At 48.9% G+C, this 21,873-nt stretch overlaps 2 protein-coding genes across 2 annotated transcripts; one reads left to right on the top strand and one right to left on the bottom strand.

Moving 5' to 3' along the window:
• Positions 1 to 201: 201 nt before the first annotated feature.
• LOC118508532 (eukaryotic translation initiation factor 1A, X-chromosomal) lies at positions 202 to 1,642 on the top strand. The gene is made up of 3 exons (XM_036048410.1): positions 202 to 350; positions 450 to 699; positions 1,045 to 1,642. The coding sequence occupies exons 2-3, from the start codon at positions 496 to 498 to the stop codon at positions 1,285 to 1,287; spliced, it is 447 nt and encodes a 148-aa protein (XP_035904303.1). The 5' UTR covers positions 202 to 350; positions 450 to 495; the 3' UTR covers positions 1,288 to 1,642.
• A 52-nt stretch (positions 1,643 to 1,694) lies between these two features.
• On the bottom strand, positions 1,695 to 20,724 carry LOC118502465. Its single transcript, XM_036034696.1, has 13 exons — positions 19,489 to 20,724; positions 13,273 to 13,391; positions 12,803 to 12,933; positions 11,861 to 12,733; positions 11,437 to 11,516; positions 8,139 to 8,273; positions 5,368 to 5,461; positions 4,697 to 5,003; positions 4,422 to 4,628; positions 3,715 to 4,003; positions 3,287 to 3,636; positions 2,445 to 2,730; positions 1,695 to 2,364 (listed from the first exon to the last, which is right to left on the bottom strand). The coding sequence occupies exons 1-13, from the start codon at positions 20,039 to 20,041 to the stop codon at positions 2,072 to 2,074; spliced, it is 3,717 nt and encodes a 1,238-aa protein (XP_035890589.1). The 5' UTR covers positions 20,042 to 20,724; the 3' UTR covers positions 1,695 to 2,071.
• Between the last annotated feature and the right edge of the window lie 1,149 nt (positions 20,725 to 21,873).

Below are 21,873 nucleotides of genomic sequence, written 5' to 3'. Positions count from 1 at the left end.
GTCAAAATCTTCTGTATGCAAATCGTGGGCACAATTATTGCGCACCAGAATGAATTAAAATTTTATTTTTTAACCAAACCATAGCCCGATTTCGGAAGATAAAAATAAAATGCTCAAGGTGCAAACGGAAAGTACAATGGTGTTTGATCATCTTCAGCGGGAAATTTTGTTGCCAATAAACACAGTGGCAGCAAACTGTCGTACCCGAATGCATCATGGCCGACAGTAAAAATGACAGGCCGCACATGACAGATTTCGTGGTGTTGCAGCACCTTGTGCAGTTTTGCGAAACGAGCAAAAGAAGCAACGACGTTCTTTTCGGTCATCCACGCTGTGACGGCAGCATTCGGGTAACTAATTGTTGGAGTATTTTAGCTTGTGCCTGGATGGGCCACCCACGAGTATCGCCTATGACGATTGGTCCCTCGTTCTTTATCTATTCCTCACAGTACGTTTGCGTGAAGCGATCACCACCAGCCACATTGCTCGGTAGCTATGCCGAAGAACAAGGGAAAGGGAGGTAAAAACCGTCGTAGGGGTAAGAATGAGAACGAGTCCGAGAAGCGCGAACTGATCTTCAAGGAGGACGAACAGGAGTACGCACAGGTTACAAAAATGTTGGGCAACGGCCGACTGGAGGCAATGTGCTTCGACGGCGTGAAACGGCTCTGTCACATCCGTGGCAAGCTGCGAAAAAAGGTAAGCAGCCCTTGACAAATCCGGAAGTTGCTGGTGGTGTGTATGTTTTGTTGGATAGAGACAAAGAGTATGACGCGAGTGCGCGGAAAATGTAGTCTCAGCCCAGTGAGTAATGGAAACGCGTTTTAACCTCGTAATGCTTCCATTTGCCGTGCGAAATGTTTTCCCGCTTGTCGATGGGCAGCAAAACGGGGGAGGAGAAAGTAGTATTTGCGCATCGTCTTGCCCATTGCCAAGTGCCAAGGCCCTGACGGCATACGTGTGGTAATGGAGCATTTATTTGCAACTACTAACATTACGGCCGTATGTGTGTGGTTGTACTAACTGTATGTTTGCATTTTGCAGGTATGGATCAACCAGGGCGACATCATTCTGATAGGTCTGCGAGACTACCAGGACTCGAAGGCGGACGTCATCCTTAAATACACCCCGGACGAGGCCCGAAATCTCAAGACGTACGGCGAGTTCCCGGAATCGGTGCGCATCAACGAAACGGTGACGTTCGTCGAAAACGACATGGACGACGACATCGAGTTCGGCGACGATTACAGCTCATCGGAGGAGGGCGATGCGATCGACAACATCTGATCTGCTGGTGCGCGGCGAACCACCCAACATCCGATCTAAATTTCACGCCAGCAGCAGCTAAGCTGTTTAACAACAAACAGCACCACCACCCAGCAGCAAAGCGACACTCCTCCGTGTTGGGGAGGGCGCAAACATTGGTTCGTGCGCGTGTGTATTTCTGTGCGTTTCAGTATAAAATTGTTTGTGAATCAAAAAGTGGATGCAGTGAATCGTGTATGCAAGGCGGACGGCGGCACAGTGGGTTGGAGAGCGAGGTAGCAAGGGAGTGAATTCGTTTGTGTTGTATAAGCAGTTCCAAATTTCCAACTAAGAAGAAATCGTATATATAACACACATATACCTACCTAAACACACCCTCATCGTTTTGATCTGTATTGTTCGTTATGAAAAGAAAGTCCTACGTGTCGTTTGTTAAATTGTGACCATCAGCTTTAATCAATCAGGCGTAGCTATAAGGTGCAGAGCAACAGGCTTAACGCGACCAATCATGCTGATAATTGTTTGCTAACAGTTCTGGAGACAAGTGCTCAGATTTTCCGCTCGGAAGTCACTTCAAGCATTGTACTGCACCGTGCAAGTCGTATCTGTTTAAAAGCCCTCTTTTTTGTAAATATCGCCAGCTTTTATTTCACCGAAGAAGTTTTTAACCGGATTTTTGGTTTTAGCATATCAACAACAGAAAAATGGAATAATATAAACACATTAGGATTTTTGGTTGCTACACTCACACAGCGCCAGCCGCCAGACCGACTGCTGCTCGAGCGTTGGAACGTATTGAGGAGTACTACTTCACAATTGCTGCTCGCGGGTAACTAACACCATTGCACGCCGTGTCCACGGTGGCACAGCAATTCACTGCCGCTGGATTGCACGACTGGCAGCAACCCGCCGTGCTGGAGCAGGGTTCCTCCACGTACTGGCCGGGCGGTGCGTAGCTATACTTTTGTACCGTCATCGAATCCATCGGCATGTTCGGTGGCTGATAGCGCGCCCGTTGCGCCCAAGGATACTGCTCCTTCGGTGGAGGGCAGACCGGCATATAGCTAAGCTTCTGCGTCGTATCACTCTCCATCGGTTCTGTAAAGCAAGAGCACAGCAAGGATTGTGTACATTGCGAAGACAATGTCAATGTCCAAGACCCCCGGAACACCACCTACCTTCCGGTCGCTTGTAGGTTACGATGGGTTTGCACGATTTCGTTGGAACCATGTTTTCCTTGTTGGACGTGTAGGTTAACCGATTCACGGTGGCACTCTCTACCCGCCCGGTTGGCATCGCCAGCGAACCTTGCGGCACTATGGGATCCCGCCTTGCCTGCCCTTTGCAGACAAAGTCATGCCGTTGTGTGGTCATCTCCTGCATCGGACCATCGCCGATGAGTGGCGCCGGGCGCGGAAGTATCGGCGCCGGACGTTCCGCGTGGCAGTGCGTGGCAAATGACGTCTGAAAAAATTGATAATGCTAATTAGGTTCCACTTTTCCAACCTGAATCTTTCCTAGTTTTGAAATTTCGTAATATAATACAAAGGCTAGCAGTGAAGACCGCGCCACATGCACTGGCTAGAGTGTCCTTGCGGAGACTGATCGAGTACATCAATCCAATCCAAGGGAAGCAAAACTAACGAAAGTACGATGCACATGCGTTAACGTGACCGGTTGCTGTAGAGGATTGTTGAGTGCATCGTGAAGAACTATCATGCACCTACAACGCGTACGCGGATGTACTTTACTGCAATTACCTTGTACTGATGTGTGAAGCGCTCTACTGCTCCCTTTCGCTTCTCAAGCAAGCTTACGTTAAACTCAACATGACAGTGCACGACTCAACTTTAAACCGTTACTCTAAGCAGCAAGTCTAACACACGCTTTTACGACAACAGCTCCCAATGCAATGCAAACGCTCTAGCTAGAACCGAGGGGGGGAGGCAGTGTTGTCCATACTCGGTCCCGGGCTCGGTCAGAAAAAGTTGGAATGATCCACCACATAGCTAGGATATACCTTGTAAACCGTGTCATCCTCCAGCTTTTGGTTGGGCACCCGCAGATGGGCGGTCGGTCGGATCGGGGGCGGGCGCTCGCCGCAGGTGGCACTGTGGTAGCTCTCCTTGTACACCGTCTTCGATTCGAAACCCGAACCGGCAGCTACGGAGAGATTGTTGTACGGCAGCACCATCTTGACACGCTCGTTCGCACAGCCGGGCATGAAGCTCCTCTTGTACGTCGTCTCGTTGTCCATCGGTACGTCCGGTGGCTGATAGCAGGCACGCCGTGCCCACGGCACGTCTTCCTTTGGCGGTGGACAGATCGGACCGTAGCTGAGCTTTGACGTTGTTTCCGATTGCATCGGAACTGGAAGAGAGAGAGAGGAAGGGGATACATACGGGGTACAGAGAAACAGAGTTGTACAGCAATCGATCGACAGCTTACTCTCGGGACGTTCGTACTCGCGCAACGGTTTGCAGGAGCGTGCCGGCTCAAAGCTGGCCATGTTGGGGCAGCTGTAGGACAGCTTGTTCATCGTTTGCTTCTCGAACGGTGCACTGTGCACGTGCATATGGCTGGCAGGAACGATTTTGTACCGCTTGGGTGTCGTTTTCGCCACATAATCATGCCGGCTGGTGGTCATCTCCTGTAACGGTCCCGGCTGTATCAGCTGATTGCCGGTCGGAACGATCGGTTGCGCTCGATCTACATTGTTGTAACCAGGGTAGGAGAGCTGTGGCAAAAACGGGAGTACGTAAAGCATATTATATTAAGAATTGTAGCATTTATGTAGCATCAAGCTTTGTGGATGCCTCTAGTGTATGCTACAAGAGGTCGCAAGGCCTCTGATTGCGATACAATCAAACTTGGTGGAATCTTGACGAAGTAGGCGTATGGTAGTCGGAATATCAAGCAATTCAAATCAAAGCTAAAAACAAGTGACCAATCCGTAAGTGTGACCCCTGGGTGGTCATATTTATAGCTCCAACGAGTTCTAGTCGACCCGTGGATGCAGTAATGTGTATACTTCTTCCATCAACGCAATGGTATTTGGACAAAATCCATCTAACCACACTAATAAGAATTAGACCATGTTGAATGTCTATGTATTAGTAACAAGCGTTCCCCTTTTAGAGACTTATCACACTCACCGCTGTAGTAGTGGTCTTCTCCAAGCTTCCGGGATGTGGCACCAGATGGCACTGCGGTTTGATTGCCAGCGGGCGCGCATTGACCACGAGCTGCGGATCCGCGTTGAAGGACGTTTTGTACACCGAATCGCCTCCAAATTCCACCTCGGGCGGTTTGTACGTGACGATCGGTTTGCAGGATTCCCGTTTCGGCGGCTGAACGTAGCGCTGAGGTGGTAAAAGATTTTTAACATCATCTGCCCTATTTGCTAATTCGAAAGATCCAGCAGGCTTACCACACGCTTCGTAGGCACGCATCCTGGCCTGCCGCAGGCACAATTACAACATTGCGGCATCTCGGTAGCACAGTCGGCCGGTACACCAGCACAATCGTCTACGATGGTTACGGGCTGTTCGCTCGGTCCGGCACAACAGTTGGCCCCGTCGGAGTACGGCGGATTTAGGCACACGATATCCGGATTTTCAACACACGGCCCGGTCGGCAGTGTTGAACGGCAGGGAATCTCGGACCCTAATGGAACTTGCTCACTGCCACAGTAGACAGCGGCTGCACACGGATCCTCTGCCTGCACTGAGCACACGCTGCAGAAGAACAAGGAAGTAGGCGTTGCGTCACGATACGTTTTGGTTAGAAGGTCATGGATTAACGCCCGCACGCAGCACCGGATAACACCCGGCAAATTTCGAAATAGGAGGAATCAATCGAACAAAAATGACTGACACGAGCGTTTGTTTGATTCAACCCAAGCCGCGCGATCATCCAGTGAAGTGGAATATTAAATCAATAAAACCTATATTTATGTTGTTCACCCACACCAACGACACTGCTGCTTGCTCTCCCCCCCCCAAAACTAATAACTCCCGAAACATATCGAGGCCAAGAGCATCGATGCCCTTCGAAAATCACAACACCGGATGCCTGCACCCCCCCCACTCACTCACTCACCCGTCCGACGCCACGTGTTCGAGTATTGTTTCGGCCATCAGGATTTGAACAATGGGAGTTTGGAGCGGTGCCCTCCTGGCAAAAAAAAACCCTCAAGAGCAGGGCGGCACACACACACACACAGCAACTCAGCAACGTGAAAATTTCGAACCTAAATTTTGGCAGTTTCGGGTTTTTGAACGGCAAACGGAACTGGCTCGGGATCCGTTCGGGATGGAATGTTCACAAACAATGAACCTGCTCGAGCATTTTACCACGATTCGTAGCCTGCTGCGATGTACCGCTCGTCGGCAGTCGCTTTCCATATGCATTTCCTTCGCGACGGATCCCAGGAAGCAGTCCTGCGAGGGAACGTACAAGTGTGTGTGTGTGTGTGTGGCCTGCTACTACTACCGTTTTGCTTTTCACTGCCATCTGTGACCCGCTTTTCCGCGCTTGTTTTCCTTTTCCAGGTCAAATAGTAATGCGCGCACGTGGGACGAACAGGTCGACCATGGTGAAAAAGAGGGGTTTGCATGCCGCCAGCAGCAGGTGTGGAGTTTTCGTTTCTTAAACGATGTTTTCCTTTTTGGTGTGCAATAATAAAGAATTCATTTGATGTGGTTTGCTGTAGAGCGTTTTTCTGTTGTTGTGAGAATCATCCTAATTACGTACGTTCCATTCTTGACTCAATTGGGGATACTTTTGATGCAGGCCCTAAGGGGCAGGAGGGCTCTTGAGGCTTCGAATGGTAGGTTAATGTATGCTCAATGAAATGCAGTTTTTTCTCTTGATATTGGGAATATTCAGAGAGCTGCCTACCGTTCGGGAATAACATTGGAAATCGGTTCCCAATTCCCTACATTTTTGGTTCCTTGGAATTGATGCTTTAGCTACGCCGACGACGACGGTTCATGATTCGCCGAATATTTCAGCCCTTCGTCGAATAGTACATATCCGATGGACGTGAAGCGTTCAACAAGAAGTGGAACAATGGCACATTGCTTGTTGGAGAACACATGAAATGGTTTAAGCTGCTTTTAGTAAGTCTTACTTACTTATCAGGCGCTACAACCGTTTTGCGGTCGTGGCCTGCAGCGCAAATCCTCGATACCGCTCCCGGTTTAGCGCCGTCGTCTGTCAGTACGTTATCCCGGCCGTTCTGACGGACGCTTCAACGCCATCTCAATTTGGGCCTACCACACCTCCTCTGTCCGTGTGGACAGAAGGACTTTACGAGCTGGGTCGTCCGGTGTCATTCTCATGACGTGACCAGCCCACACGGAGCCTGGCGAGTCTAATTTGATGGTGAGACTATCGTACAGCTCGTAGAGCTCGTCATTGTAGCGGCTCCTCCATTGCCCTTCCACACACATACGGGGCCAAAAACCCTTCTGAGCATCTTCCTCTCGAACGCGGCTAAGAGGGCTTCGTCAGTTTAGGAGTCCACTAAGTCAGAGTGGAGAAGTTTCCTCAGGCTGTAGTATGACCGGTTGACAGCCAGCACCCTTGGGCGTAACTCAACATCAATGCTGTTGTCGGTGCTGACTTTTGACCAGACCAGATAGGTGAAGTTTTGAACGACTTCGAAGGTGCGGTCACCTATCTGTACATCACCCCTGCGTATATCAGTGTTTGTTAGCAGGGCCGCTGGTGGTACCGCAATCATTTTGGTTTTCGCCTCTTTAATCTCCAACACGAGGTTCTGAGCCGCACGCTTGATCCTTTGATAAGCTTCTGCTACATAGGAGAGACTCAAACCAATGATGTCTATGTCATCAGCGTATGCCAGGATCTGGATTGACTTAAAGAAGATAGTCCCCGAAGTTTCCACCTCTGAGTCACGGATGGCTCTCTCTAGCGCCAGATTGAAGAGGAGACAGGCAAGCCCATCTCCCTGGCGCCCTGGCCCTTGGTTGGCTATGATGTGGCATGTGATGTTGGCCTTTGTCATTCTTACAAGCCTGGTAAGCTTGGCCGGGATTCCAAACAGTACAGTTTTATCCTGGCTATACTGTCATATGCGGCTTTAAAATCAATGAAGAGATGGTAGGAGTGGAGCTGCTGCTCCGCCATCTTCTCCAAGATCAGTGGTTGATGTTCCGTTTCGGAATCCTCTCTGATAGTTTCCGACTATCTCTTCAACGAATGGGACAAGTCGACCCTTGTAAGATTAAGGAGCAGATCTTGTAGGCGGTATTTAACACCGTAATACCCCTGTAATTGCTGCACTCTAGCCTCTATCGCCCTTCTTGTATTGCTCTGTTAATGGGGTAGGATCCGAGACTCCTTTCGGGGTTACACAGGCTCTCCTGCCCAACTCCTATTCCGACACATTCTCGTCGTACAGACGTTAAACCGAACTGCCACGAGGCCCTTGAGAGGCACTTGGGGGCATGAGCGCAGGGCCAGTCACCCTGCCTCAAGCAACCTATTGACTACGGACAGCAGTTACAATTATGCGATACTCGGATTTACACCGTTACCAAACACTTGACCAAAATATGTCTTAAGTCTTATCACACTTTGGTAAATCACTATTGTAAATCAAGCATCTGCACTTAACCAGCCAACTGCCACAAGCTGAGCTCCTCGGAATATTTCAAAGTTCATTCTACACAAATCAGTTCGAATTATTCTATTCACTTTTCTATCTCCACTTTTCGTGATGTTTTAATAATCCCCCCCACCACGTAGTGGTAAAACGACCACCAGAAGCTTACTTTCATCAAAATTTCAGAATTCAGCCACCACCACCGACATGAAGTAGCACCGTCTTTCGTGTACCGTACCGATCGAACCAAAAAACGAAACTGAAAGCGGCCGAATGCCGAAATAGTAAAAGGCTCGATGATGGCTCGTTCCCGACGGACCACCACCACCACCACGCTCATGCTGTCGTTTCGGGCTCTCGTCGGAAGTCGTCGCTAGCTGGTGGGCGTTAGCGTTAGGGGAGGAAAGCCGTGCGAATGCAGGTCAACGGTGGGACGAGGGGGGATCATTCGACCCCATGAACCATCCAGGTCCTGGGCGAGGGTGGTTAAACCAATACAAACGTACAGCAGTGCCGGCGCCAACAACCATGAAGCTTCACGGTCGAGTGAACGCAGGACGTCCGTAGGGGGTAAGTCACACAGAGGCACAACGGCACCGTACGTACAAGCAGCGCGTTTCCGAAAGCAATTCACGGCTGGGTAGGGTGAAGAGATGAAAAAGAATGAAAACACCAAAATGGGTTTTCCACCTGGTTTTAGGGTGAGAATCAGGCAGAGCAGGCAGTGTAGTAATGCTTGTGTGTAGGGTTGGTGTGGATTGCCTTATGAACGATCGGCTAGAACTATGGCAGGAAGTAGGAACAAGATCTATTTGTGCTATATGCTCTTATCCTTGCTTGATCGAACGCCATTTATCTCTGCCTTCCCCTCACGAGCGAAGGTAAGGGTGTTAGTCTCGATGACACTATCCGTGACACTGCACCAGGGCGAATTCTTCTCCAAGTTGCATTAATCTTCCCTGGCACCGTTTAAGCCAGGACCACATAAAGGTTTTAGGGTGTCCAAACGCCGTCCAGAACGGGGTAACGACTGCCCACGACACGGGCGATGGAGTGTGGTAAAATTTGAAATTGCAACCTGCATGAGCCACAGCCCCGTGAGACAAAGTTTGCTCCAATTACAGCACGTCACATGACATAACGGCAAACATTTCGGCCGACCAGCAATTCAATTTTCTTCCCATTGGGGCAGTCCTACGGCGGCAAAACAAAACAAAGGAACAAACAAGGAATAGGGTCACGTACAGGCACAACAAAACCACAGGCGGCACGTATCGTGTGTACCGATATGCCACCGTGGCATCGATCAAACACACATTACTGCTCATCGGTTCGGTAGTTCTGCCGGGGACAACACAAGGAATGCCATCGACACATTAAAGATTCATTTCCGTGCAACAGGAGGGGAACGACAGAGGATCTGTTTCCTTTTCGCACAAGAAAAACAAGCCAACACGCACGCACACACGCCTAAACGGACACACGGCTGCACTCACAACGGGTCGATTGGGTCGATTTCGTTTACCTCAACCGCAAGGAAGGATGGCACTAGAAGGGCTATCTGCAAAGTTGTTGTGCCATTTCACGCTACTTTTAATTAGTTTATCGCGTGCATTTGGATAGGTTTGGTTGCAGACGCTGTCTGGTGCTTTAGGACGGTGCATGGGAAAGGGCGAGTATGTAAGGATAGAGTGAAATGTGCCATGCGCCCCCATTTGAAATTTAGCAAGTGGAATAGTTGGAAGCTGCTCCGTTTCGATTGTGTGAGTTCACTGTTGGGAAACTAAAATGCCACTACAGAAAGCTTTGCCCAATAAGGCTCGCTGTGCTAGGATCTTCACTAAGGGGCATTGCCGGGAATTCCAGTGGGGCCTTTAATATGACTGTCATGGTGAGGATGTGTGACATGTGCGCAGGTAAAGAATATTCGTCGAGCAAGACCCCAGTCGCAAATTATCATCTTAAATTTTACTATCACTTATCAGTAGGTTTAGCCTAAAAGCTTGTTCTCAATAATGATCGCGACGAGCAAAAACGCCATATGCCGTCTGTATTAGTACTTTGAAAGAATATATATTTTACAAATCAGATTCTAGACAGACAGCAAGACGAAAAGAACATGTTCAAAGAAAACGAGGAAAGTAGCAGTCCAGAGCAAAGAAAGTGAGATATAAATACATATTACTTCTATAACCCCCTTTCCGGTTCCGGCAAATTATTGATTAGAACAACATAACCGCTGGTGCCCTTTTCTAATTTTGTTTTTGTTTTGTTTGTAATTGCACAGCATAGATGTGTTGTGTATCGGATCCTCTGCTCGCGTTTCCGCGCTCTTTGTTCTATCTAGTATCAGACATACCTCCTCTTTCAGGCACACACACACACACCACAGCACAAACCGCCTTACGCCGTGGTGCTGCTGTCTTGATCGATCGTTAACCTAGGACTCTGGTAGGAAAACTACAAGTACAGAAGAGGAGCATGAGAATCCAGAGCCCCGCTAGAATCCTCGGTCCCTTCGGCAGCGTGCAGCACTGTGAACCGAGAACCCGGGAACGCTTACCGCTCTATTCTGCGTTTGTTTCACAACGCCTACCCCGCGCAACTACCCTTTCGTTTCGATTACTTGCATTAAATGTATAGCGGGGGTGGGGGGGGGACTAGTAACGGGAGAATATAACTTGATTATGCAGTTACCTGGTACTGATCAGTTTACGTTGTTCGGTTCACTTTTAGCGCTTACGCTTACTTTAATTAGGAGCCTACATTATACACATTTTGCTTTTTCTCTTCATCCTCGCGCAACGCCAAACACAAGCCACACAAGTGGCGGAGGGCGAGCAAATTAAAAAAAAAACAGGACACACGCGCACTTGCACTAAAACTGACTACCCTCACTGTAGGGTCCTTCCGCAGCCTGAGATAATCGTGTGTATTCCTCGAAAGGCCTGGCCGTTCCTCTGTCGGCAAATCCTTCGCAGCCTCACAAACACCACATCACGTGCGGGACGAAGGCCCCTTAGTAGGCGGTGATCGATGATTGCTGCCTCCTAGGTAAATGGATTCGACGAACTGTTCGAACGCGCGTTGTTTGTGAGTTGGGTGTGTGTTTGTGATTAATTTCAACCTGAATTTAAATACTCCTATTAGTTATATGTGTGTGTGTATATATAAATGTTTAATATGTACCGTTGCACTTATTGTTGGTAGTTGTTAGTTTTCCCTCTTCAGTTTACGTGTGTGTGTTTTTTGTTGCTGTTGTAGTTGTGAACTTAACTAACTGCACTTTTACACTTAACAAGTACACGAACACCGCTTCCCGTTCGCGTGTGATATAATAGAACTACCTGCAGATCTTCCTGTTACCTTTCTGTTCCGCGAAATCCGAAATAGACGTACAGTAGTAGGGACCGCCACCGTCGTTCCAGTGCATCGTGTCACTCTATAGCTCCACCGTGTTGGCTTTGCATGGCCTTCCTTCCAGTGATGTACCTTGTCCCGTACGCTAGCTTACAGGGTGTCCGCCTATCCCTAACACCAGGAAAAGAACGGACTCTTGTTTTGGAAGCGCTGCTGGAATGAGAAAAATCTCGACGATCCCGGATTAACCTTCGATCTGAAACGGACGCACGAGCAAAAAAAGGAAAGAACCAATTTAGTAAGACAATTGGAAAGCATATGGTGCAATAGAAAGCGATAGAGTAGATAAATAAAGTAAAACATGCAATTGGAGGTTAAAATAAACACACCGTTTACTTGTTACTACAGTACAGTTCAATCAATACATCTCAATAATAGTGGGGAAAATAAAATAAAACCAAAGAAAAACATAACGCCAGGTGTTAGTAATGTTAAACCAAGCAGCCAGGGAAGGAACCCCGAAATTTCTACACCAAAAACACACTAAGCTAAAAGCACATCGTGTCCGCGTCCGAAGCAGCGCGCGAAAACCGGACCAACCTCTCGACGATGACGGCCGGCATCTGGACCAGCTGTACCGGGCTCTTGCCGTCCTTTAAAGCTTGGGTCAGATTGAGCATCTGACCGCGCATCACAGACATCTGCCGCTCGAACAGACCGCGGTCGAAGCCCTTGTCCTGCTTGAACAGCTCGTACAGCTCGTTGCACAGCTCCTCGCAGAAGTTCGGATCGGACAGCGAGGGCAGCACCAGATCCTTGATGTCCTGGCTGAACGGTTGCTTCGCCTGCGGCAACCAGGCCCAATGGTACGGGTAGGCACGCCATGAATCCGGATGCTTGAAGGGAAACGCAAGCCCGTTATCGATTGCCGCGATCCGTATTTCGGGCAGCTGCACCAGATTCCAGTCCGTGTGCTCCATCATCTCCAGCCGGCTGCTGCTGCGCGGGATATACGCTCCGCTCGCCCCGTTCGCCAGCCCGCCGTTCGGACTCGCGGCCGTCGGGCTGGTCGGCACGATCGATGGCTGATCGTACTTGATCAGCCAATTATCATTGCCCCGGTCCGTGTTGCGTATAATGTAATCCAGCACGACCAGCCGCTCGAACTGGAGCTGAAACTTTTGGCCGAGCCGCGTCGGCAGCGGTTCCTGCTCGAACCGGCGCAACCAGTAATCGGCATCCTTGTACCCGTCGACAAACAGCTGAAACGAGCCGGTCTTCGGTGGGAGCGACATGCGATTGAAGCGGGCCGCCGGGATGCGCTCCTTGATCGTTTTCTTGATGCGTGCCTTTTGCCGATCGATGCGCGGGTAGTTGAACGTTTCCGAGACGAGCCGCACGACGCGTGTCTTCGGCACGATGTTTAGATTTAGTTTTTGGTCCACTAGACTAGCTCCGGCTTCCGACAGATACCTGTGGGTGAGTGTAGGAAAGCCAAATTTTTATTCCCGCACGGCGCTAGGCAATGTGGGTGACACCTACCCTTGGTTCGGTATCAGACAGGCGCGTCCAAAACAGCACGGACAGCACAGTTTGTGCATCCATTTGGTCCACTTGGGATTTAACCTTCCGTACGGTTCTTCATCTTTTGGTTTGAAAACGGCGACCACTTTCTGCAATGGACAATGCGCAAGGAAAGCGTAACTCTTATTCGTTTGGTTCATCAGGGGGGAGTTTGGGGGATGAAACTTTAGGACAAAAAAATGTACGATTCATACCAAAATTTCTAGCAAAACACTTAATGAAAAAGAAATTCCCCATACATTCAAACCATCACACGGCAAAGAATGCTCTTTGGTCACGATTTGAATTGGAACCGTTAGGGTAAGATGTATACTGTCTGCTCTTCGTTGCTGGGGATAAGTACCGTCCACTTGTTTCCCGACGAACATCCCGTTCAAGCATGAGCAGCGTTGGAAAGGCTATAGACAGAATGGGCAAACGGCACTTACTTTGGCGGGATTCTTCACAAAGTACGACCCACTGCTTCCCTGGTAGATACGTTCCGGATAGATGCCAGCATCGATCGCTATCTCTGCAGAGTATACTAGATCACTGAAGTGAGGATCATCTGGAAAAAGGAAAACAGTGATGGTTGCGATCAGTACTGGCGTAAAAGGATCTTGCTGGTATATGGACTATAGATTCTGTTTCGTTCTTTAACTTGTTATAAGATGCTGGTAAAAATATAAATTGTCTCAATAGTTTTAAAACATCGAGTAGTAACTCGCGACTTCACGTATCCGGTCGCCATCAAGACGCTCTACTACTCTTTAGGTTCGATCGGTGGTGGAGTATGCATCCATTGTATGGTCCTCCATCTGCTGCTCGGCCCCTAGCCCGTTTAGAATCCGTCCAGCGCCCGCTTCACCCGGTTCGCATTGCGCTTCTGGAGGGTCTACGAAGTGGACTACGACGCTCGCTGTGCGCTTTTGGGACTCGAGTCGCTGAACCAGCGTAACTGCAACGCCCAGAGGGACTATTTGTGGCGGGACTTTTGGACTACCGGATCGACTTCCCAACACTACTCTCTCTGGGCTCAACTTATACGTCCCAACCAGGCCGCTTCGCCCAGGGACGCTGCTTGGCGTAGAGAATCGCCGAACCCGTTTTGGTACCTTTGATCCCTTTCTCCGTATGTGCCGTGCATATAATTGTATCAGCAATCGCCACCAACTCGTATTTGTAACTGTTAAGTGTCTTGGCAATTAGGCTTCAAGGGGGCCCTGGGTGGCTCGCTGATTTATATAGGGTTTACACAGCCAATCAGTCATCGTAAAGCGCCTGAATGTTTTCACCAAGTTTCACTTTGCCACCGTAAACCCGTAATTTGGCATTCTTGAGGTTTAGGAACCAACGTATGGATCAACCAGCGTCGAGCCAATTTGACAGCCTAAAATCAAAACAAAACGAACCGGCCAAACAACTTATTTTGTTTGACGGATTCAATGTTTGCTGTGCCATTTTGAGGTTCAGGATGCCAAATTACGAGTTTACGGTGGCAATGTAAAGCTTGGTGAAAACATTCAGGCGCTTTACGATGACTGATTGCCTGTGTAAACCCTGTAATGACAATAAACAATAAATCGTTTTACCTAGCTAATCGATTTTTTTTGTCTATTCAATATGATTTAAATATGAGAATATGAGTATCAGTCAGTGTACGAAGCAACAGCAAAACATTCTAGCCAATTGCTGTATTGAGAACGCTGAACGGAAAAGTGCACCCAACTTGCTCTTATCGGCCAGCGTTGGCGGCTGTGCACTACGGTGGTGGCACTTGTGGTGGTACGTTCGTAGTGGTTCGTAAATACAGCCGTGTTTGCTACCCTTACCGTCGTTCTAAGACGGTCGAGCACCACGGCGAATGAGGTTATCGCGAAAAGAGAAATACAACATTCGGATTCGGTTCGTTTCATTTCGACCACAATACAGTCGGACGGCCGAAGCCGAACGGAAAAGCTGGGTTGTTAGTTTTAATTAGTGGCGCTTTTCGAAAACCAAGTGGAGGAGTGGTTTGCCGAAAAGAAATCGACCACAGCCCCAAGGATGTTCGCTCGGAACGCGATTAAAGATTTCCCACGTTCGTGCGAAACTTGGACGCTTTGATCCATGAGCGTGATCCAACATCTAGCACGATGTTGCTCATGAGAATCAATGAGCAAATTTGATGCAAGATTCGTTTGCCTGGTTGCTTGGTAGGAAAACAAATTCTAGCAAATGGTTGGCCTGTGGCCAGGTATGCTGACGATGTGAGTAATAAGGGGGCGCGAAGTGCATCGCCGCGTTAGGGGAATTGTTGCAATCAAAGTGCTGCTGAAGCCAAATATAACCACTGCCTATTCCCAATCAGCCTTTCCCGTACATTGTGCATTGACCACTCGAGCGATTATTCTGGGAAGATAATCTAATTGCTGGGTCGGATTATTTTTGGAAAGTACGGAAATGACAGTGGTCATACCGTGTACCCACCAACCAATCCATTCACAAGGTCATGTTTTATGACACACACACAGAGAGAGGGACTGCTTATAGCCTCCCAGCTGAATCAGTAAGGCTAAGAATAAGAGATGGCCTAGTGGAAGGCGCGGTAGTAGAGAACGAAACGAAAACAGATCGATATTATACTACAGAAAGTGGAGCAGTATAGTTTATAAGAAAGCAATGAAACCAGCAAGCTATTTTCCAATAAGCTAATGCACCTTCCAGTGCGCCGCAAGAGGTTGCTTAGTAATCATTTGCACTCACTTTATACAACTAAAAGCCAACTTGAGGACAACGATTCATCTGCATTAACATAAACGTGATCGATATCCTTCCGTTCGCTGTCTCGGGTTCGGGTTGTGTTTGGGTCAGCGCCACCCGCTATCTACATCACGTAGGTAGGTGCGAATGCAAACGTCCACCCTTGTTCCGGTGTGCGGTTCGCTAGCTGCCAGAGGGGAGGTCTCAACGTTCTAGAAACGTCGTGCCAACTCGCCCACAACAAAACCTCTCTAGACCGCAGAAAGGATATCCGCATACGGCGCGTTTTCTTTAGCATTTCCCTTCCATTTCCTTTCCGCCTATAGGGCCGGCTGTTGGCGTTTCCTCTCCCTTCTATCCAAATAAAATGGAAATTAAAGGAGAAAAAAAAAGTTAAGCACAGCTGGACAAAATCTCACCACCCTCTAGAATTTCACGTGCCACGAGCGAGCACCACGTGACTGAGGCCAAACAAACGTTTGCGCACACATGTGTGTGATACGAGCAGGGCAGGAGAGAAAAGGATAGAGTAACTCCCGATGGTATATACGGAACCGTGACCTCGAGTAAGTCTGAGTTCCATCTGGCTGCCAGCCTGATTGAAGGCATCAGATTTTTTTTTTATTCTCAACACCGAAACACATCCATACCTGCAATATCGTTGTACGGGTAGTAATCGTCGTCATTGATAAGAAATTCTCCATTGATGCATTCGACGCGCGTTGACCCATCGTGCACGCCTGCACCGGACGCTTCGCCAGCCAAACTGACGATGGCGGTATTGAAGTGAAAAGTGTGCCCCGTGTCGAACGGTTTCCCGGCCGTGCGGCAGCTTTCCTTCCGCAGCACATCGTACACCACCCCGTCGTGGTGGCCGGCGGGCGGAGCGATAATGTTGCACGGTCGGGCCGGTTCACCGTGATCTGGCCGGTTCACCGTCGTAGAGGAAGCAGCTGCGGTTGGCAGGTCCGTTCCCAACAGGTACGTGGGATTGATCACCGACAGCGATGCTCCTTCCACCAACGATGTGGATGGTGGGTTGTGTCCCCGGGCCGGCTCATCCTCGGACAGCAGTAGGTCGCTTCCGTTCAGCGGTGCGACGATGTTACTGTCGTCCAGGATGAAAATGTTCGTGTTTTCCACCAGCATTTCCGCCGCATCGGAGGGATCGTTTTTTGGGGTGGCCACTGGCTACGGACTTTAAAATGTCGCCCGGTGCTGCTTCCTTTGTGTGGTGGTGTTGCGTTGGAGTAACTTAATTACGGGATGCCCACCCCTACACGTGCGACCTTCGCTTCCCTGACGCGACGGCATAATAATCCTCCAGCGGCAGGTAAAGCTACCACGTAGGCTAGGAAGCTACGTTTGCAGGAACGTTCCGCCGCTTGCTACCCGGGCAGAGTGCCCCGGCAATTGGTGATTGGTCTGCCTTGACAACGGCGATCACGTCATCAATTTTCAAGCTAAATACGACGTAGTACAACAACGCGTTGACAAAAATCGCACTTGTAGATGCACCAGATGTGAAAACACTGCTAACGAAACGGCCATAACCTACACACCCACGAAACACACACTAGCACTAGCCGTAAAGACGTAAATTGCCTTGTATCTTGAGTGTGCGTTACTTTTTCCGAACTGCACACGGATTTTCATTCGCCGCTCGAACAGCGTTTGTCGTCATGGCCTGCTGCTGCTAATGGGTAAAACACGAACGCGAATGTAAGGATCTGTGTTTCCCTTTTTGCGAGGGACTTTGTCTTAGCAACACCATTCACGGAAAACCCCTTCGCCACGACACTCCTGGCCAGGCAGTGTGTAGGGTAGTTTAGTAGGCACAGAAATCTTCCCGGGGCACAACCGGACCGACCGACCGACCGCACACGGAGCTGCCGTGTATACACACGCTCGAAAGTGAAAACTTGAACTGGCGAATGGCGCCACGACTCGGTGCGTCTCGAGTCCGAAAGCTCGCTCGAAACCGAGCCGGTGAAGGAAAATCAATCGAGCTTAAAGCAACCACCACCAACGTAGGGCTACATTTCTTACACACCGAAACACCCAAGCAAAGACGACGTACGGCGCGCGAACAATCCACCGCCGCACTGTGTTGTGAATGCGTCCCCTGCTAGTGAAAACGTGCGGAGTGAAGGGAAAACTGCGAAAAGCTCGACGGTGACGTCCACACGCAGGTTTGTCGCCAGCGAACGAACGAAGCGGTCTCAGCTGTCAACGTGGATAAAAGCAACCAGCAGTAAAGTACACGTACAAGCTCGAATACCGCTGCCGATGATGATATCCTGTCGTGTCGTGTGTCGTCATCATTGCAATCAGCAGCACCCACCACACACTCTAACAACACGTAGAAGAAAACTCGTTTTACTGAAAGCTTACAAAGTTCTCACTCGGAGCTTTTGCCGACCACAATAAGCTTTACGGTGCAAGAACGCCAAAAGTTAGCTACACAGTTCGTTTTCGTTTGGATTGGCAACCAAAGCAAGGATTTTCTTAAGGATAACAGCAAGTTGATATTTTGAGCAGACAAACGCTACGCTAATCAGTTCAATGTTCATTTCGTCTTCATATTCCATTTGACAGAAACATTCCAATCATTCTATTCCTATAGCCGGCACGCGAGACTAGATTGCATTACTCCACATCGCATTACTGATGGACGTGACGTGGGGACTCGATGAAATAAGTAAAAGGCCATATTTTATAGCCTCTTTTTTTTTGGGCAAAACGATTCCAACCGTTTCCTTTCGATTGGTCCGCCAATCTGCCGTCGAAGGTGGTACGAAATAACGGTCAACAATAATATACTTCGTGCCTCACCACTGCCAAGGTTAAGTGCCGACGATGGAGGGGTCCAGGTTGATGCAATGGAACCTCCTGGTCGCATAAGTTTTGTGTTTGGTATTCATTAGATGACGAACATCATTGGCATCATAGAATGCGACCGTAAAGTCAATCCCAGAATTGCCACAGCAAAAGGAATAAATGCGTGTTTGTTTTTGTTTGGGCAAGCTTGAAACATCATTAGATGATAAGCAGTATGATTAATGCTTGGAGTTTAAGATCAAATGATGTAGCCTCCAAGAAGCGGGCCAATCTCTAGACACAGTAAGCGTTTTGATTACAGAAGTAAAATGAAAAGACTGTAAAATGAAACGGAACAAAACAAAAAACCTTAGATCGGTATGTGGGCTCTTTGTCACAGTTAGCATGATAAGACGGTTGGACCGGAAGAGAGCGAACTGTGTCTCGCCGGAATATTAGACGATCCCAATACCGATTCTGGTAGACACGAAAGATTACGAAAATCCAAAATTTTACCGAATAACTGAGCAATGAATGTCGTTCCCGTCCGGCACAGCATCACGCTTGGAGCATAGTGAGAAAGGTGATAAGACGCTAGACTGATCATATTGCCAGCAAATCTCTTGCTGTAGAGGTCGGTTTGGTTACCCAACAAACCACCACAACGATGGTGGTCATAACATGACAATGGAAAGGGAGCAGTTGTAGGTTTTCTCCTGCGTATGACGTCCATCCATCGCATGACGAATGCACAAGCGCGCTCGATCATTACCACCGCAGCGGCTCGAGCAGTGGTACGAAACGGTTGTAGCGTTAATCTACAGCGCCAGAAGCACAACCAGCAGCATCCACGAAGCTGGTGGTTTGCTTTACCTAGATAAGCGTAATTCGTTTTCGTTTTAAACCCCTAGCGTCAATGATACAATGATGGCACCTCAGGGTTGCGAGCAATGTGCAAAATGTTGCCTCAGGATTATGCCTTCACTGTTGGCTTTGCGGTTGCTGCTGTGCTACTGTAAATCTTTCATAATTCTTTACCATGTCCGCAAGCGCGAAACCGATGAGTCAGTGACGAGTGTGTGAGTCAGTGTCAGGCCACTTACCGGGAAATTGGTTGTAGGTAATCTCATGATCGCGCGACCCCAGCAGGGGTTGCGATTCCCGATCGATTCCGGAATCCAGCGTGATGCCTTCGAAGCTAACGTCCGGTAGCACGAGCGGCGTACCGTCCCCGACGTCCACTACGTTGGTGGCCACGGTCGAGGCTGAAGATGCAGACAGCCGCGACGAACTTTGGCTGTTCACGCTCTGCTTATTGTCTGCCGCGGCGCCACCAAACAACGGTACAGTGCACGGCAGTAACAGGTCGCTCACGATCGCATCTTGCTGCCCGTCTCGTTCACCGTTGCTCGATGCTGGTTGCTGTTGTTGTCGTAGTTCGGGTGCACCGGGCACGATCGTTAGCTGATTCACCTTTTCAAGTAGCGTCGCGTGTGGGCTAGTTTCAGACGGTCTTAGGTCGTTGCTCACCGATCCGTTTGCGGCCGCAAGGATCGAAGTAGCGAGTCCGTTTGATGTGACGACGGTGGTACTAGCGGGCTGACTGTGGCTTGTGTCTCCGAAGTCCAGATCCACAAGCGTTCCTTCGGAGGTCATTTGACCGATGCTGTTCTTTGTTATCCGACGGATGGCACCATCGAATAGTCAACGCACTGCACTAAAAGAGAACTGTTGGTTGACGCCACGGAAATCACGGTCGAGCACGCAGCTTGCTGCTAACGCTGGTCGATTGCACTGACTGGTGGTGGCAGGCTCTAATCACACAGCATCAATAGACGGTGCGCGGATGTTAGATCGAGCAGAACACCACTTGCGTCAGGGGGACTCGCGTCCGTTCGCTACACTGGCAGAAATGTCGAAAAAGCCGTCGTCCTTCGCGCGTGGTGTTGAATTCGGCACCGTACTTTTGCTGTTTGCCATCGACTATTGTGATGCTGCTGTTGGGTGCAGAAGCTTCATTATCATCGCGTAGCTGTGTGTCGTAGTGCGGTGGACACGCAATTCCTACCAACAAAGCACACACCAACTATTTACACGGAACGGGCTCGTTGTACCTAGCACGCGGCCTTTTTTTCGCACAATTCAATAACGAACCTACTGCACCAGACCGACGACAGCGTGAGGGGACTGCAGTTTTACAATAAACACTGCAAAATTTGTGCGAAACCTTCAATCAAATTCGATCCGCCCCAGCTGGTATTCCCATAAGCACTTTTTTATTTGGCAAACTGACTGATTGCCTTTTACTGACGCACGCACACAACGTTATTTGTCTCCTGTAAGCACAGCGCACACATACACCCGAACGCTGCTGTTATCTCCGTCACGCGCTGAACGTCAAACGGTGTGTTTATAGCTCACGGTTGGAAGGTTTCGGTGAAACACTACAAATGTTGTTTTGTTGATGCATTTACAAGGCAAACAGCTAGAAGGCGCATTTGCTGGTAAGTTGCAACGATCGTAGAACATGGACATGAAAAACGGGGGCAAACATGTGAACAGCTGATCGTACAAACAAGTAAAACATACGGCAAAGAAGCATTTCGTTCTGGCTTTGTGAGATGAAGATGATGTTTTTTGAACCAATGAATGATGAACCAAGATTCCATGTTCCGAAATCAAAAACAAACTTAAATTACTAAAGAATAAAGTAAGTATACAACCAAAACTAAACGCGAATTTATTCGTACCTTGCTGCAGCATAACGATTGGAGTGCTTGCACACACACACAACCGCTAAGGTACAAACGTGTCAATAAAATCTGATTGAGCAAGACAAATTGCTCGGACATGTGCTCGAAAGGGGAAGACAAAACTAAAAAAGGAACTCTGTTGACAACAGACTACATCGAACAGCAGTCTGGCAATTGTTTTAAGTGCATTTTGCGATCGGTACCGATCTAATCACCCTAGATGGGTCCAACTGTTGAATATTGTTTTCAGTACAACAACCAGCCCGGTAGTGTGTTTCAGCAGCTATTGCTCTTGGTAATATCAACCTCAAAAATTTCCTCCGCTCTTGCTCAATATCTTTGGGTAGACAATCATTATTTCAAGCCTCTTCCGCCCTACGCTGTCTTAGCAAATCGTTCTCCACCGCCTGGGCCTGTCCCATTAGTTATCTATTTATCTCAAATGTGATATGTTTTATGGGGAGTATGTGCATCAATTTAATAAACGGCTCCACTCGGTAGCGTCCAATTGAATCGATCAAAAGGGGTCGCTTGCGGCACCAGTGCGGCCCAGCTGCCGACAAAGATCCGATCCACGTTTGTGCCGGCGACGGCAACGCGTGTCGAACAGAACGATGAAACCGCTGAGCAGATCATGCTGATGATGATGATGATGATGGATCAAGGGTCAATCTCGTGTGAAGATGATTCAAATGCAATTGCTGCTGCTCCACCGCAAGAGCACAAAGTCGTGTC

The sequence above is a fragment of the Anopheles stephensi genome, chromosome 2 (assembly GCF_013141755.1).
Source record: "Anopheles stephensi strain Indian chromosome 2, UCI_ANSTEP_V1.0, whole genome shotgun sequence".
Taxonomy (NCBI): Eukaryota; Metazoa; Arthropoda; class Insecta; order Diptera; family Culicidae; genus Anopheles; species Anopheles stephensi.
Note: the sequence above shows the minus strand (reverse complement) of the source record. Positions and strands in the feature narration are given on the sequence as shown.

Coding starts and splice junctions, on each gene's coding strand:
- LOC118502465 (XM_036034696.1), bottom strand. CDS start 20,041: ATGACCTCCGAAGGAACGCTTGTGGATCTGGACTTCGGAGACACAAGC. Junction 4,004..4,421: donor AGAAGACCACTACTACAGCG/GTGAGTGTGATA, acceptor TTTTTGCCACAG/CTCTCCTACCCTGGTTACAA. Junction 2,731..3,286: donor AGGATGACACGGTTTACAAG/GTATATCCTAGC, acceptor CAATTTTTTCAG/ACGTCATTTGCCACGCACTG.
- LOC118508532 (XM_036048410.1), top strand. CDS start 496: ATGCCGAAGAACAAGGGAAAGGGAGGTAAAAACCGTCGTAGGGGTAAG. Junction 700..1,044: donor GTGGCAAGCTGCGAAAAAAG/GTAAGCAGCCCT, acceptor TGCATTTTGCAG/GTATGGATCAACCAGGGCGA.